Source organism: Rhinoraja longicauda, chromosome 8 (genome assembly GCF_053455715.1).
Source record: "Rhinoraja longicauda isolate Sanriku21f chromosome 8, sRhiLon1.1, whole genome shotgun sequence".
In the NCBI taxonomy this organism is placed as follows: Eukaryota; Metazoa; Chordata; class Chondrichthyes; order Rajiformes; family Arhynchobatidae; genus Rhinoraja; species Rhinoraja longicauda.
Genome location: NC_135960.1, coordinates 70,166,024 through 70,183,597, shown reverse-complemented (window position 1 = coordinate 70,183,597; position 17,574 = coordinate 70,166,024). Strand labels below are relative to the sequence as shown.

Sequence of the window (17,574 nt, the reverse complement as noted above, 5' to 3'; positions counted from 1 at the left end):
AATTGGTGTCCCGTACGGGACCGCCCTTGTATTAGGCCCGGGGGCCGAGTGTGTTCGCCTAACCGAGGTTGCCTGGCAACCCGCCTCCCGGCCCGGGCAGCCGCCATTGGTGGAGAAGGAGCACGTGGCCGCAAGCTGGGTGAGGTCACGTGGGGCGCGGGGCTCGGGGCGGTGACGTCACCTTGTCCCGTATTTGGGAGTGAGATAGTTGGCAACCCTAGGCATGACACCATCTCCTGACTGAAACTCAGGCATCAAATAGTTCACTTGAAGGAAGATTAGCTGAAGAGGCCTGCATCTGGACTAGACTCACAAAGCACACATTTGCCAGGACGGAGCGGTGGCACAGTGGTAGAGTTGCTGCATCACAGCACCAGAGACCCAGGTTCGATCCCGACTACGGGTGCTGTCTGTACGGAGTTTGTACGTTCTCCCCGTGACCTGCGTGGGCTTTCTCCGAGATCTTCGATTTTCTCCCACACTCCAAAAACGTCAAGGTTTGTAGGTTAATTGGCTTGGTGTAAATGTAAATTGTCTCCAGTGTGTGTAGGATAGTGTTAATGTTCAGGGATCGCTGGACGGCGCGGACTCGGTTAGTCGAAAGGCTTGTTTCCGCGGCGTATCTCTAAAAGTTTTTTTATTTAAACAAGGAAGACTAATGCACGGAATCTATTGCAAACCAAAATAACTGCCATTCCATGCCGTTGCACTATATTAGGCCCCTCAATATCTGTAGCACTTTACAGTTAATATTCCACATTGCACCTCTCAGTTTAAGTTATTCACATAATTTATATTTGAATTCACATTTGATTTGTGCAGCCAGGAAGAGAGATATTGTCTTCCTAATCGATGGCTCCCCTGGAATGGGGAAATCGTTCCAGCAAGTCCGCCAGTTTCTATTGAAGATAATCGAGGAGTTTGACGTTGGGCCCGATACAGATCAAGTCGCTGTGGTGCAATACAGTTCCGACGCAAGGCTCGAATTTGGCCTCAACGTTCATTCCACGAAAGATGAGCTGTTGAGCGCGATACCAAAATTGAAGCTGAAAACAGGAAGGCCGCTCAACACGGGCGCGGCGTTGGAGTTCGTCACGAGGAACGTCTTCACCCCGGCCGCGGGCAGCAGGAGAGACGCTGGAGCCACACAGATCCTGGTGCTCGTCACGGCCGGGAGATCCAGGGACAATGTCGGGCCGGCAGCGGAGGCAGTGAGACGGGCTGGCATCGTGCCCATTGCCATCGGGGCCAAGAACGCAGACACATCGGAGATGCAGCAGATCGTATATGAACCCAGCCTTGTTATGAAATTGAACGACTTCTCCGACTTGCCAACTATTGAAAAGGAGCTGATAATTAAAGTCAACACCATTGTTATTATTGAAGATGCAAATGCTATAAACACTGAAGGTAAAACATCTTCAATCCATCATGATTTTTATTTTGATGTAAGAATGAAATGGGTTGTTTCCAACTTCTTGAAATACATGATCTTAGAATTAGAAAATGATAGCAACTTCATATGCAGAAGCATGTAATTCTGCTGTCATATGAGCTGGCTCTTTGCACAAGTTGTCTTAATTGTTCCCGCATCCTATTTTTTGTCTGTAATTCCTCAGGCCCAGATGCCTATTTAATCTTTTTAAGTCATTCATGAAATCTGATTCCACTAACTTTCAGGTTAAATAACTGAAATTCTGAAACTCTTAAAGCGAAAGATTCTTTCTTTCGGTTTTCTCCAAGATCTTCGGTTTCCTCCCACACTCCAAAGACGTGCAGGTATGTAGGTTAATTGACTGGGTAAATGTAAAAATTTCCCTAGTGTGTATAGGATAGTGTAAATGTGCGGGGATCACTGGGCGGCGCGGACTCGGTGGGCCGAAAGCCCTGTTTCCGCGCTGTATCTCTAAATCTAAATCTAAAAATCTTTAGTCAATGATAGCTATTCAATCATAGCTATTCACACTCCAGCCAGGTTAAATATTTTTTCTCGAAGATAGACACAAAATGCTGGAGTAACTCAGCGGGTCAGGCAGCATCTCTGTAGAGAAGGAATTGGTGACGTTTCAGGTCGAGACCCTTCCTCCAGACTTTTCCGACCCGAACCGTCACCCATTCCTTCTCTCCAGAGATGCTGCCTGACCCGTTGAGTTACTCCAGCATTTTGTGTCTATCTTTGGTATAAATCAGCATCTGCAGTTCATTCCTACACAAATAAATTCTCTCCATCTGATCTTTCAAATCTTCTCCCTATTCTGAACACTTTTATTAAGCCATCGCTTAATTTTACCTGCTACAGGGAAAACAATATTTTTTAATTCCAAAATCTTCTTATAATGGCGATCCTTCATCTTTCATTATACCAATGAGCCTCTTTTGTACTTTAAGGACTTTTTTGGGGTGGTATTTGAATGGGCTGAACAGACTAGATAAGGTTTAGACAGCACATTGATACGTTCGAAAGGTGTTTATTTTTCATCTTTTGCTTTCTGTTCTGTTTATGCCAAAGTGCACCAAACGTTTATCCACTTTCACTAACAATAGACAATAGACAATAGGTGCAGGAGTAGGCCATTCGGCCCTCCGAGCCAGCACCGCCATTCAATGTGATCATGGCTGATCATTCTCAATCAGTACCCCGTTCCTGCCTTCTCCCCATACCCCCTGACTCTGCTATCATTAAGAGCTCTATCTAGCTCTCTCTGAAAGCATTCAGAGAATTGACCTCCACTGCCTTCTGAGGCAGAGAATTCTACAGATTTACAACTCTCTGACTGAAAAGGTTTTTCCTCATCTCCGTTCTAAATGGCCTACCCCTTATTCTTAAACTGTGGCCCCTGGTTCTGGACTCCCCCAACATTGGGAACATGTTTCCTGCCTCTAACGTGTCTAACCCCTTAATAATCATACGTTCGATAAGATCTCCTCTCATCCTTCTAAATTCCAGTGTATACAAGCCTAGTCGCTCCAGTCTTTCAACATACGACAGTCCCGCCATTCCGGGAATTAACCTAGTGAACCTACGCTGCATGCCCTCAATAGCAAGAATATCCTTCCTCAAATTTGGAGACCAAGGCTTTGTGTAAATAGAGTACAGTGTTTTCCTGCTCATCTATCATTCTGAAAAGCATGTCAAGAACAATATACTCCCATCATACATTACACCATGTATCTGTAATGATTTTGTCCAATTCTCCATCCTGCCAAGTTCGTGATGAAATCTATAATTACTTTCTGCCCTAGAAACAACTTTCCCAATAAACTATAAATGGCTGAGAGACAAGGAACTGCAAGTGCTCATTTACAGGAAAAAACCACACACAAAGTGTTGGAGTAACTCAGTGGGTCAGGCAACATATCTGGAGGACACGGATAGGTGATGATTCGGGTTGCGATCCTTCTTCAGTCTAATTGGAGTAGGGGAGAGACAGCGTTCAGTTAACATGCAAACCTGCGTGTCTTTGGGATGTGGTAGGAAATAAGAGCAAACAAAGAAAAAACATTGCGCTGACAGGGAGAACGTGCAAACTCCACACAGAGTGTCTAAAGAAAGGTCCACAGCGCTCTCTTATAGGAAACTGGAGAAGTTGTTACAGTAGTCTAGGCTGAGATATATTAATCATTGTTCGGCTAATGTTGTACTTCTGTTCAAGAAGGGCTGCCTGAGAACCAGTGTCCAGTGAGCTTAACAACTGTGGTTTGTACGTTACTGGAGGGGACTCTGAGAAACAAGACAGGAAGAGAGATATTGTGTCCCTAATCGACTGCTCCCCTGGAATGGGGAAATCGTTCCAACAGGCCCGCCAATTTCTATTGGAAATAATCGAGGAGTTGGAGGTTGGACCCGACACAGATCAACACAGATTCAATGCAAGACTCGAATTTGGCCTCAATGTTCATTCAACAAAAGATGAGCTTTTGAATGCAATACAATACAATACAATACAATACAATACAACATCTCGGGAATGGGTGACGTTTCGGGTCGAGACCCTTCTTCAGACTAGTCTCGACCCGAAACGTCACCCATTCCTTCTCTCCTGAGATGCTGCCTGACCTGCTGAGTTACTCCAGCATTTTGTGAATAAATACCTTCGATTTGTACCAGCATCTGCAGTTATTTTCTTACAATACAATACAATATCTTTATTGTCATTGTACAAGTACAACGAGATTAAGAATGGCACTTCCATATTAATGCTATAAGATAAATAAATAAATCACAGCGAAAACAAAAACAACAAAGGGAGGGGAAAAACAAGGAAACATGGTAAAGTGCAGAAAAGGTTCATGCAGGGGTGAGTTGTGCCAGATGACCCTGGGGGCAGAGACAGATCACGGCAGGCTCTCAGCAGGACAGATTCAGAGCAGCTATAGCTCTAGGGATGAAGCTGTTCCCTAGTCTGGAGGTGCAGGCATAGAAGGCCTTGTAACGTCTGCCAGATGGAAGTAGTTCAAACAGAGGGTGGCGTGGGTGTGTGGAGTCCTTGTTGATGCTGGTGGCTTTCCTGAGGCAGCGTGCGTTGTAGATGTCCTCCAGGGCTGGCAGCTGTGTCGCAATGATCCTCTGCGCTCTGCAGACGACCTGCTGAAGAGCTCTCCTGTCCGCTGGCATGCAGCTGAGATACCACACACAGATACCGTATGTCAGCATGCTCTCTGTGGTGCAGCGGTAGAAGGTCATCAGAAGCTGTTGGGGCCGACCGGCCTTTTTCAGCGTTCTCAGGAAAATTGAATCCCAAAATCGAAACTGTAAACGGGGGCTGATTAGGGAGAGTCAGCATAGAAACATGGAAACATAGAAAATAGGTGCAGGAGTAGGCCATTCGGCCCATCGAGCCTGCACCGCCATTCAATATGATCATGGCTGATCATCCAGCTCAGTAACCTGTACCTGCCTTCTCTCCATAACCCCTGATCCCTTTAACCACAAGGGCCACATCTAACTCCCTCTTAAATATAGCCAATGAACTGGCCTCAACTACCTTCTGTGGCAGAGAATTCCACAGATTCACCACTCTCTGTGTGAAGAAATGTTTTCTCATCTCGGTCCAATGATTTTGTAGATTTTGTAGATCATGTCCTACGAGTTTGATTTGGTTTTTGAAGAGGTAACCAAAAAGATTGATGAGAGCAAAGCCATCAACATAGTCCGTGTGGACCTTCGAGCCAGCACCGCCATTCAATGTGATCACGGCTGATCATTCTCAATCAGTACCCCGTTCCTGCCTTCTCTCCATACCCCATGACTCCGTTATCCGAGCTCTATCTAGCTCTCTCTTGAATGCATTCAGAGAATTGGCCTCCACTGCCTTCTGAGGGGAGTTAGATTTCATGGGATCCAGGGAGAGCTGGCTAACTGGGTACAGGATTGGCTTCATGGAAGTAAGCAGAGGGTAGTGATGGAAAGTTATTTTTCGGACTGGAGGCCGGTGAAGTCTCGTGTGCCCAAGTGGTCAGCGCTGAGCCCTTGCAGTTTGTGGTTTAGATCAACGATTTGGATAAAAACAAACAAGGCCTGATTAGTAATTTTGCAGCCGACACTAAAGTTTGTGGTGCCGCGGATAGTGAAGGTGGTTATCGAAAATTACAGTGGGCTCTTTATCAGCTGGGCACGTGGGCTGAGGAATGGAGTTTAATGCAGGTAGGGATGGGTGTTACATTTGGGGGAGTCACACGAGGCCAGGACTTTCATATTGAATAGTGCCCTGGGGAGTGTTGTGGAGCAGAGGGATCCAAGGGTATAGGTACATAGTTCCCGAACGTGGCGTCACAGGGCAGTCAAGAAGGCTTTTGGCATGTTGGCCTTCATCACTCAGGGCAGTGAATTTGGACCATTACGTTGAAGTTATACAAGACATTGGTGAGGCCACACTAGAAGTGCTACGTTCAGTTTTGGTCACCCCGCTGTGGGAAGGATGGTCATTTAGCTGGAAAGGGTGCAGAGAAGATTTACCATGTCAGGACCTGAGAGGCCCACCTCTGGGGAAGGTTTGGGCAGGTTAGGGCATCATTACTTGTAGTGCAGGAGGGTGAGGGGTGATCTTCTAGGGGTGTATAAAATCATTAGGGGAATAGACAGGATGAATACACAGTCTTTTACCCAGGGTAAGGCTATGAAGAAACAAGAGGGCATGTGTTTAAGCTGAGAGGGGCAAGATTTAGTTCCACAGTTTAAGAATAAGGGGTAGGCCATTTAGAACTGAGATGAGGAAAAACTTTTTCAGTCAGAGAGTTGTGAATCTGTGGAATTCTCTGCCTCAGAAGGCAGTGGAGGCCAATTCTCTGAATGCATTCAAGAGAAAGCTAGATAGAGCTCTTAAGGATAGCGGAATCAGGGGGTATGGGGAGAAGGCAGGAACGGGGTACTGATTGAGAATAATCAGCCATGATCACATTGAATGGCGGTGCTGGCTCGAAGGGCCGAATGGCCTCCTCCTGCACCTATTGTCTATTGTCTATTGACTATAATTCAAACTTAAGGGGCAACTTTTTGATTCAGTGTGGGGTGAGTATAGGGAACAAACTGCCAGAGGAAGTAGTTGAGGCAAGTACTATAACTACATTTAAAAAACATCTAGACAGGTACACGTACAGGAAAGGCTTGGAGGGGTATGGGGCAAACGCTAGCAAACGGGGAAATAACGTTTGCAAAAACGGCACAAAGTGCTGGAGTAACTCAGCAGGTTAGGCTGCGTCTTTGGAGATCATGGATTGAGTCTGAAGAAGGGTTCTGAGCCAACCGGTTCTATGTTCTCCAGAGAGGCTGCCGAAACTGCTGAGGTACACCAGCACTTTGTGTTGTTTGTACAAGTAAATGGGATTAGTTTAGATGGGTTGGGGTGAGCTTAGCATGGACGAGTTGGGGTGAAGGGCCTCTTTCCATTCTGTATGACTCTATAACCCAAACCATCACCTATCCATGTTCTCCAGAGATGCTGCCTGACCCGCTGAGTTACTCCAGCACTCTGTGAAACGTCACCTATCCATGTTCTCCACAGATGCTGCCTGACCCGCTGAGTTACTCCAGCACTCTGTGAAACGTCACCTATCCATGTTCTCCAGAGATGCTGCCTGACCCGCTGAGTTACTCCAGCACTCTGTGAAACGTCACCTATCCATGTTCTCCAGAGATGCTGCCTGACCCGCTGAGTTACTCCAGCACTGTGTGTGTTATTTCTAACTGCAGAGGCTATTGAGCTCACTACTGCCCCCATGTTGAAGCAACCTTGAATAATCATTCTGAAAAAATCTGTCCATTGCCTCCAATCAAGTGGCAATCTTACATACTTTTTGCCACTTTCCATTTGATTGTCATTTTCCTGCTTCTAAAAAACTTTACACATACTTGTTGAAATCTATCAAAATGTCAGAATCTATAAGAAACTCCAGAACCATTATTATCTGCTGCACTCCTCTGACAATCTTTGTTATTGCATCAAAAAAAATTCAATTCTTATTCTTTAACAATTTTAGTCTTTAGACCTTAGAGATGCAGTGCGGGAACAGGCCATTCGGCCCACCAAGTCCGTGCTGACCAGCGATCACCCCGAACGCTAATCTGCACACGCTGGGGACAATTTTACAACTTACCAAACATTAATTAACCTGGGACAAACCTGCAGGTGGCAGGAAACCAGGGCACCCAGAGAAAACTCACGTGGCCGCAGGGAGAACGTACAAGCTCCGTACAGACTCCGTACAGACAGCACCCATAGTCAGGATCGAACCCGGGTCTCTGGCGCAGTAAGGCAGCAACGCTAACGCTGTGCCACCGTGCCGCCATTTCATGCTGCTCTCATTATTTCACATACACCCATCCAAGCTTTTATTTTTGCAATTATAATAGACAATAGACAATAGACAATAGGTGCGGGAGGAGGCCATTTGGCCCTTCACGCCAGCACCGCCATTGAATGTGATCATGGCTGATCATTCTCAATCAGTACCCCGTTCCTGCCCTCTCCCCATACCCCATACCCATAATGGTACGAATATCTTCCCCATTACTAACGTTAGGCTAAATAGCCTGAACTTCACAGGTGGCTCCCCTAGCCTCTCATAAATAGTGGTAAAGAGTAATAGAAACATAGAGCTGTAGGACACAGGAAGAGATCTTTGGGCCTAACCTCTCCAGGATGACCAAGTTGGCATTCAGGCCTAGATCCATTTCCCTGGATTTGTCCCATATTCCTCCAAACCTTTCCTATCCATATATCTAGTCCAAATGTCTTTTGAAAGTCATAATTGCATCAGCTTCCACAGCTTCCATTGGCAACCCGTTCCAAATATGAACTACCCCGTAAGTGAAAAGGCTCACGTCCCCTGAGCTCCCTCTTAAATCTCTCCCATTGAGGGGGCCTATAATACAGGCCCCATCATGGGGAGAAGGCAGGAACGGGGTACTGATTGAGAATGATCAGCCATGATCACATTGAATGGCGGTGCAGGCTCGAAGGGCCGAATGGCCTCCTCCTGCACCTATTGTCTATTGTCTATTGTCTATCAAAGTGACCACTACCTTCCTGTGTCTATGTTCTATCCACAGAGTCTCACTGGATGATCCCCCAAGAATATTCTCTTTAGACAGTGTAGTTATGTCCTCTCTCATGAAAACGCCATCCGTTCTGACCCCCCCCCCCCCCTGCCACATGATCTCCTAGCTGCATCTCTATCATATCTGTAGCGTGTGCCTACATAGAAACATAGATACATAGAAAATAAGTGCAGGAGGAGGCCATTCGGCCCTTCGAGCCTGCACCGCCATTCAATGTGATCATGGCTGGTCGTCCACAATCAATAACCCGTGCCTGCCTTCTCCCCGTATCCCTTGATTCCACTAGCCCCCTAGAGCTCTATCTAACTCTCTCTTAAATCCATCCAGTGATTTGGTTTCCAGTGATTTGCCTCTGTCCCCTGGAACATTCAGCAGCGTCCCCAGCTCTTCTCTCAGCCATGTTAGGGGGCTGTGGAAGTAATGGGAGGAGGCCCATCAAGTATTTTCCGCCATTCAACCATGGCTGATCCCTCCCTCCCAACCCCATTCTCCTGCCTTCTCCCCATAACCCCTGACACCCGCACTAATCAAGAATCTGTCCATCTCTGCCTTAAAAATATCAATTGACTTGGCCTCCACAGCCTTCTGTGGCAAAGAATTCCACAGATTCGCCATCAGGGGAAACAAGAACCTTGGGTCATCGGTTTAAGTTGAGAGTGGAATGATTGAAAAGGGACTTGAGGGGCAACTTTTTCACACAAGAGGGCAGTGGGTAATGAGTGAGCTGCCAGGGGAAATAGTTGGGGCAGGTACAATACCAACACAGCATACAATAGGGCGGCACGGTGGCGCAGCGGTAGAGTTGCTGCCTTACAGCGAATGCAGCGCCGGAGACCCAGGTTCGATCCTGACTACGGGCGCCGTCTGTACGGAGTTTGTACATTCTCCCCGTGACCTGTGTGGGTTTTCTCCAAGATCTTCGGTTTCCTCCCACACTCCAAAGACGTACAGGTTTGTAGGTTAATTGGCTTGGCAAATGTAAAAATTGTCCCTGGTGGGTGTAGGATAGTGTTAGTGTGCGGGGATCGCTGGTCGGTGCGGACCCGGTGGGCCGAAGGGCCTGTTTCCACGCTGTATCTCTAAACTAAACTAAACTAAACTAAACTAAACTAAACTAAAGTAAACTAAACTAAACTAAACTAAACTAAACACCATTTAAAAGATATTTGGACAGGCACAAGGACATGAAAGGTTGAGAGGGGTTTTGCAGCATCTGTGATGCATCTGAGCTTTTCAGCTTTGGCTACCATGATGAAGGAAGGCTTTTGGATTTGTAGATTCTCCAACCATCTATCCCTTCACCTCTTGTGGAATAAATGGATTCATGTTACTCTGTTTCTTGTGAGTAAAAATGAATCCACAGAATGTGAACCTGTCGTTCACTCTCAGTGTAATTGGGCCTGTCACTGCCAACCCATGTTTCCTTGCTTTTCAGTTTTCATTTTAGGGCAGGGTGCTCTCCAAAGGCAATATTTCTAGATCAACATCTGCTCAAGGTCACCTCTCAGGGATGTCTCTACTGAACATTCAGCTTGGTGACAATAGACAATAGACAACAGGTGCAGGAGGAGGCCATTTGGCCCTTCGAGCCAGCACCGCCACTCAATGTGATCATGGCTGATCATTCTCAATCAGTACCCTGTTCCTGCCTTCTCCCCATACCCCCTGACTCCGCTATCCTTAAGAGCTCTTTCTAGCTCTTTCTTGAATGCATTCAGAGAATTGGCCTCCACTGCCTATTGAGGTAGAGAATTCCACAGATTCACAACTCTCTGACTGAAAAAGTTTTTCCTCATCTCCGTTCTAAATGGCCGACCCCTTATTCTTAAACAGTGGCCCCTTGTTCTGGAGTGTTTGACTTCTTGAGTGCCGTCTGAGTTGCACACATGCAGGTGGAAGGTGATCCACTTAAGAATAAGGGGTAGGCCATTTACATTTAGGACTGAGAAGAGGACAAACTATTTTCACCCAGAGAGTTGTTGATCTGTGGAATTCCCTGCCACAGAAGGCAGTGGAGGCCAATTCACTGGATGTTTTCAAGAGAGAGTTAGATCGAGCTCTTTGGGCTAACAGAATCGAGGGATATGGAGAGAAAGCAGGAACGAGGTTACTGATTTTAGATGATCAGCCATGATCATATTGAATGGCGGTGCTGGCTCGAAGGGCCAAAAGGCCTACTCCTGCACCTATTTTCTGTTTCTGTTTCTAATCCACCACATTCCTGACCTGAGCCTTATAGACGGTGGGAGGAAGTATCAGGAGTCGAGCCAATGATTGCAGAATTCCCAGCTTCTGACCTGCTTTTGGAATCACAGTATTGCATGACATTCAGTTGAATTTCTGGTTAATGATGTTCCGCAGGATGTTGATGCCAGGGCACTCAGTATTGGCGATAATTATTAAAAGTAAATGGTTAGACCCTCTTATGTTAGGCATGGCCATTGTACGGTACTATTGTCTCAAAGTGCAGCTTGCCATTATCCATCCACACCTATAATTTTACTTACAGCCCAGCTTAAAACCTATCGATATGAATTGATACCTCTAACCTCAAGCATGATTTCCCCTACATAAATCCATGCTGACTTTGACCGATCCTGTCACTGCTTTCCAGATGCGCTGCTATTACATCTTTAATAATCAACTCCAGCATCTTCCTCACCAGCGATGTGAGGCTAACTGGTCTCTAATTCCTTGTTTTCTCTCTCCCTCCTTTCTTAAAAAGTGGGGTTACATTAGCTACCCTCCAGTCCACAGGAACTGATCCAGAGTCTATAGAACATTGGAAAATTATCACCAATGCGACCACGATTTCCAGGGCCACCTCCTTGAGTAAACGTAAACGTAATGTTGAAAGACTGGAGCGACTAGGTTTGTATACACTGGAATTTAGAAGGATGAGAGGGGATCTTATCGAAACGTTTAAGATTATTAAGGGGTTGGACACGTTAGAGGCAGGAAACATGTTCCCAATGTTGGGGGAGTCCAGAACCAGGGGCCACAGTTTAAGAATAAGGGGTAGGCCATTTAGAACAGAGATGAGGAAAAACTTTTTTAGTCAGAGAGTTGTGAATCTGTGGAATTCTCTGCCTCAGAGGGCAGTGGAGGCCATTTCTCTGAATACATTCAAGAGAGAGCTAGATAGAGCTCTTAAGGATAGCGGAGTCAGGGGGTATGGGGAGAAAGCAGGAACGGGGTACTGATTGAGAATGATCAGCCATGATCACATTGAATGGCGGTGCTGGCTCGAAGGGCCGAATGGCCTCCTCCTGCACCTATTGTCTATTGTCTATTGGAATGTAATCCAGCTCTTTCTTCCAGAGTAGAACACATTGATTTACCAAGATACCAGGCTTCTCGGTGGTCCATAATGCTATTGTCTATTTCCCTCGGTTTTCTTTTAATATGACACAGACTCATGGAAACTAATATTCAAGTTCTCTATAGTTTATAGAGTATATTTATGATCCTGTCTACTTTCCTATTCTTTAAGCATTAACGGCAGCATAGTGGACTACCTTCATCACTGGTAAGAGCAGATTTTCCTGAATGCATGTAATTAATGCCCATTTTATGTGATCGGTTGTGACTAACACGTTGTGTTCTTTGACAGTTTTGCCTGAGGAAGTGGACAAGAGAGATATCGTATTCCTCGTTGATGGCTCGGAGAACGTTGGAAACACAAATGTACACCTCGTGCACGATTTTATCAGCAATATAATCGAGAGTCTTGATATTGGAGCGGACAGGGTCAGGGTGGGCATGGCACAGTTCAGTCACAATGCCAAGGCAGAATTCTACCTTGATGCGTACTCGACTAAATCGGACATCCTGAATCACATCAAAGGGCTGAGACTGAAAGGGGGCACCACCCTTAACACTGGCTCGGCCCTGGACTTTGTGTTGAGGAATCTCTTTATCAAGAACAAGGGCAGCAGGAAGGAGCAAGGGGTTCCCCAGTTTCTTGTGGTGTTTGCTGGCGGGAGGTCGGCGGAAGCTGTGAAACCCCACGCGGATGCGCTCAAGCGAGACGGCATCACAATCTTTGCAGTTGGAGTACGGAATGCCGACCCGGCCCAGCTGGAGGAGATTGCATCCGATCGCAGTTTGGTCTTCAGCGTGAAGGAATTCCATAATTTGGCCAACGTACGGGAACGGGTGATGACCCCATTGTCAACGCTGAGTGCCCCAACAGTGGCTATCAGAGAGTCGGTAGTCATTAATGAAGAGACAATAATTCCAGGAGAGGAGCCAGTTACTAGTGTGGAAGGTACGTAAACTAGGTTTTGCACTTTAATTATTACGTATTGCATGAGCTCAGTAGCATAGAAACAGAAACATAGAAAATAGGCGCAGGAGTAGGCCATTCGGCCCTTCGATATGATCATGGCTGATCAACCAACTCAGTATCCCGTACCTGCCTTCTCTCCATACCCCCTGATCCCTTTAGCCACAAGGGCCACATCTAACTCCCTCTTAAATATAGCCAATGAACTGGCCTCAACTACCCTCTGTGGCAGAGAATTCCACAGACTCACCACTCTCTGTGTGAAGAAATGTTTTCTCATCTCGGTCCAATGATTTTGTAGATGTTGTAGATCATGTCCTACGAGTTTGATTTGGTTTTTGAAGAGGTAACCAAAAAGATTGATGAGAGCAAAGCCATCAACATAGTCCGTGTGGACCTCAGCGAGGCCTTTGACCAGTTTGACCAGTGATGGGAGGCTTAAGCACTCACCTAGGCTCCTCCGATGTTGAAAAATGCTGGGCAGACACGTCATTGGGGTTATCAAGTGGTCACCTACTTTAGAAACATAGAAATATAGAAAATAGGTGCAGGAGGAGGCCATTCGGCCCTTCGAGCCTGCACCGCCATTCAATATGATCATGGCTGATCATCCAACTCAGTATCCCGTACCTGCCTTCTCTCCATACCCCCTGATCCCTTTAGCCACAAGGGCCACATCTAACTCCCTCTTAAATATAGCCAATAAACTGGCCTCAACTACCCTCTGTGGCAGAGAATTCCACAGATTCACCACTCTCTGTGTGAAAAAAAACTTTCTCATCTCGGTCCTAAAAGACTTCCCCCTTATCCTTAAACTGTGACCCCTTGTTCTGGACTTCCCCAACATCGGGAACAATCTTCCTGCATCTAGCCTGTCCAACCCCTTTAGATTGTGGTAGACTGATTCCCCTTCCTCCCACCCCCCTCCCCAATCTTTGCACATGCCCAATCCTGGTCTTTCCATTCGGCCATTTAATTTCATATTTCATGTGTCTTGGTGTGTTATGGCTGACCAATTTCCCACCTGGGATAAATAAATTCTATCGTATCATATCGCATCCTATCGCAAGTTATGGACTTGTATGGAGATGCATGAATCATGAATTGAGAGACATGGGTTTGAATCCCACCATAGAAGCTGTCAAATTTCAGATAATTATGAATACACCTGGAGTACATCGAAACGATACCAATAATGGCTGCAGTGGAATGGCTGGGATGTAGCAAAAGTCCTTTTGGTTCACTGATGTCCTTCAAAGAAAGCAATCTGCCTTCTTTACCAGCGTATCCAACAAATCATCCTCCAACATTTCCGTCACCTCCAACGGGACCCCACTACTGGCCACATCTTCCCATCCCCTCCCCTTTCTGCGTTCCGCAGAGACCGTTCCCTCCGTAACTCCCTGGTCCACTCGTCCCTTCCTACCCAAACCACCCCCTCCCCGGGCACTTTCCCCTGCAACCGCACGAGATGCAACACCTGTCCCTTTACATCCCCCCCTCAACTCCATCCAAGGACCCAAACAGTCTTTCCAGGTGAGACAGAGGTTCACCTGCACCTCCTCCAGCCTCATCTATTGCATCCGCTGCTCTAGATGTCAACTTATTTACATCGGCGAAACCACACGCAGGCTCGGCGATTGTTTCGCTCAACTCCTTCGCTCAGTCCGCCTTAACCAACCTGATCTCCCGGTGGCTGAGCACTTCAACTCCCCCTCCCTCTCCCAGTCTGACCTTTCTGTCATGGGCCTCCTCCAGTGCCCACCGGAAATTGGAGGAACAGCACCTCATATTTCGCTTGGGCAGCTTGCAGCCCAGTGGTATGAACATCGACTTCTCCGACTTTAGATAGTTCCTCTGTCCCTCTCTTACCCTCCCCCTTCTCAGATCTCCCTCTATCTTCCTGTCTCCACCTATATCCTTCCTTTGTCCCCCCACCCCTGACATCAGTCTGAAGAAGGGTCTCGACCCGAAACGTCACCCATTCCTTCTCTCCTGAGATGCTGCCTGACCTGCTGAGTTACACCAGCATTTTGTGAAATTATATGCCTTCTTTACCCAGTCTTCAAACCTGCATCGTGACTGATTGCCCGGGTGGACAATTAATACTATTGCAGCCCCGTGCACATCCTGTTAATGTGCCATATTGGCGGGGAATAGTTATTTACATTTGCAATTAATGAGCAGATTAGCTCAGATAATCATTTCCTATATTGATTAGCCAAAATGTTGCCTGGCATATTTCTACCGTGCGTTAATGCATGGATCATTTAGAGATTGAATATAATTGGTAGGTATCAGAGAGAAGGACATAGTTAACTTTCATTTTGAACACCTGAGATTTGCAAATTCTTGATGCAGTTTTAAAGGAAGACCTTTGGTTGCCAGTGTGAAAGTGTACAACACGATCAGGTGCTGGTGGTATTCACCTCTATACCTTCCATTCCGTTGACTTCAATGTGGGGAAATACATGCCACTGGTCGTGAATAACATCATTTTAGATTTAGAGATACAGCGCGGAAACAGGCCCTTCGGCCCACCGAGTCCGCGCCGCCCAGCGATCCCCGCACACTAACACTATCCTACACACACTAGGGACAATTTTTTACATTTACCCAGTCAATTAACCTACAAACCTGTAGGTCTTTGGAGTGTGGGAGGAAACCGAAGATCTCGGGGAAAACCCACGCAGGTCACGGGGAGAACGTACAAACTCCGTACAGACGGCGCCCGTAGTCAGGATCGTACCTGAGTCTCCGGCGCTGCATTCGCTGTAAGGCAGCAACTCTACCGCTGCGCCACCGTGACCGCTGACCATCTTTCACCCATTCACACTTGTCCCGTGTTACCCCACTGTTGCATTCCATTCCCTGCACACTCGGGGAAATTTACAGGAGCCAATTAACATCCACACCTGCGCATCCTTTGGATGTGGGAGGAAACCGGAGCACCCAGAGGAACCCCACGCGGTCGCAGGGAGAAGTGCAAATTCCACACAGAGGTCAGGATCAAGCCCGGGTCTCCGGCATTGGGAGGCAGCAGCCGGACCAACCCTCTGAAAGGAAAAGTTCCCCTGAGGTCCCTCTCCCCTTTCACCTGAAGCATCTGGCTTCTAGTTTTAGAATCTTCTGGGAGAAACACTGCGAATGTTCACTTTGTCCATGCCCCTTGCGATCCCATCGAGGTGAACAAGGTCACCTCTCAGCCTCTTACGCTCCAAGGAATAAACTCCCAGCCTATCCAACCTTCCTATAATTCATGCCTGTGGGGCCTGTTTTCGGATGGATGGATCCGTTGACAGAAAGAATATCCCTTTGAAGAAAAGCCACCTAAGCAAGCATACAATATCAAACAAGTACTTTTAAAATGTTCAATAAAATGCAGCTTAAAATGAAATGCTCTTGAGTCATATCCAGCGATTAGAACACGCCAAGTGGACATCCAGTAAATGTTCAGCCTCATTTCGCAGAAGAATTGATAAATAAACCTATATCCTGTCTCCACCTATATCCTTCCTTTGTCCCGCCCCCCTGACATCAGTCTGAAGAAGGGTCTCGACCCGAAACGTCGCCCATTCCTTCTCTCCCGTGATGCTGCCTGACCCGCTGAGTTACTCCAGCATTTTGTGCATAAATACCTTCGATAAATAAACCATGCTGCATATCAATGAGCGATGCTGAAAATGACAGATGTGTGTATTTTCTTTGTAACGTTGCAGTATTGTTTGCATCTTCGACTTTAACTGACGCTTGGTCATTTTATATATTTGTCTTCCCATCCTGTAGTCATGCAGAAAGATATTGCTTTCCTAATTGATGGCACCCTTGGAATGGGGAAAGCGTTCCCTCTCGTCCGCCAATTTCTTGTTCGAGTGCTTCAGGAACTTGACATCGGGCCTGACAGGGATCGGGTTGCTGTGGCACAGTACAGCTCCGATGCGCAGACTGAATTTGCGTTCAACACGTACACGAGCAAGGACGAAGTGCTGGCTGCGGCAACACAGATCAGACGCAAGACGGGAAGAGTCCTCGACACTGGAGGAGCGCTAGAGTATGTTTCAAGGAATATCTTCAGTGCATCTGCTGGCAGCAGGCAAGATGCCGGAGCTAAGCAAATTCTGGTGCTCATCACTGCTGGGAAGTCCAGGAAAGATGTTGGTCCAGCAGCAGATACTATAAAGCAAGCTCACATCGTGCCCATTGTCATCGGAGCTAAGAATGTTGATCCATTGGAGCTACAGCAGATTGCACATTCCTCTGATTTTCTCATTATATTAAAAACTTTCCACTCTATACCAACTTTGCATCAACGGTTGATATCAATGCTGAAATCAGTTTAACCTTTTGAAGGTAAGAATGTTTCACAAGCCAAGGCCATTGGTTGATCATCAGATAAGTGGAATGTTAATTGTCATAGAGTCATCGAGTGATACAGTGTGGAAACAGGCCCATCGACCCAACTTACCCACACCGGCCGACTTGTCCCAGCTACACTAGTCCCACCTACCTGCGCTTGGTCCATATCCCTCCAAACCTGTCCCATCCTGTTTCTCAAATGTTGCGATAGACCGTGCCTCAACTACCTCCTCTGGCAGCTTGTTCCATACACCTTCACCTTAAACCTATGTCGTCTGGTTCTCGATTCACCTACTCTGGGCAAGAGACTCTGTGCAACTACCCGATCTATTCCACTCATGATCTCAGAGGACATAGGTTTAGGGTGAAGGGG

At 46.8% G+C, this 17,574-nt stretch overlaps 1 protein-coding gene across 1 annotated transcript in view; it reads left to right on the top strand.

Moving 5' to 3' along the window:
* LOC144596345 (collagen alpha-3(VI) chain-like) overlaps positions 1-17,574 on the top strand; it is a 28,124-nt gene that overhangs the window by 635 nt on the left and 9,915 nt on the right. The window contains exons 2-4 of the mRNA XM_078404592.1: positions 823-1,410; positions 12,171-12,827; positions 16,632-17,195. Of these exons, the coding sequence (XP_078260718.1) occupies positions 823-1,410; positions 12,171-12,827; positions 16,632-17,185 (1,799 nt within the window). The 3' untranslated portion in view covers positions 17,186-17,195. The remainder of the gene's footprint in view (positions 1-822; positions 1,411-12,170; positions 12,828-16,631; positions 17,196-17,574) is intronic.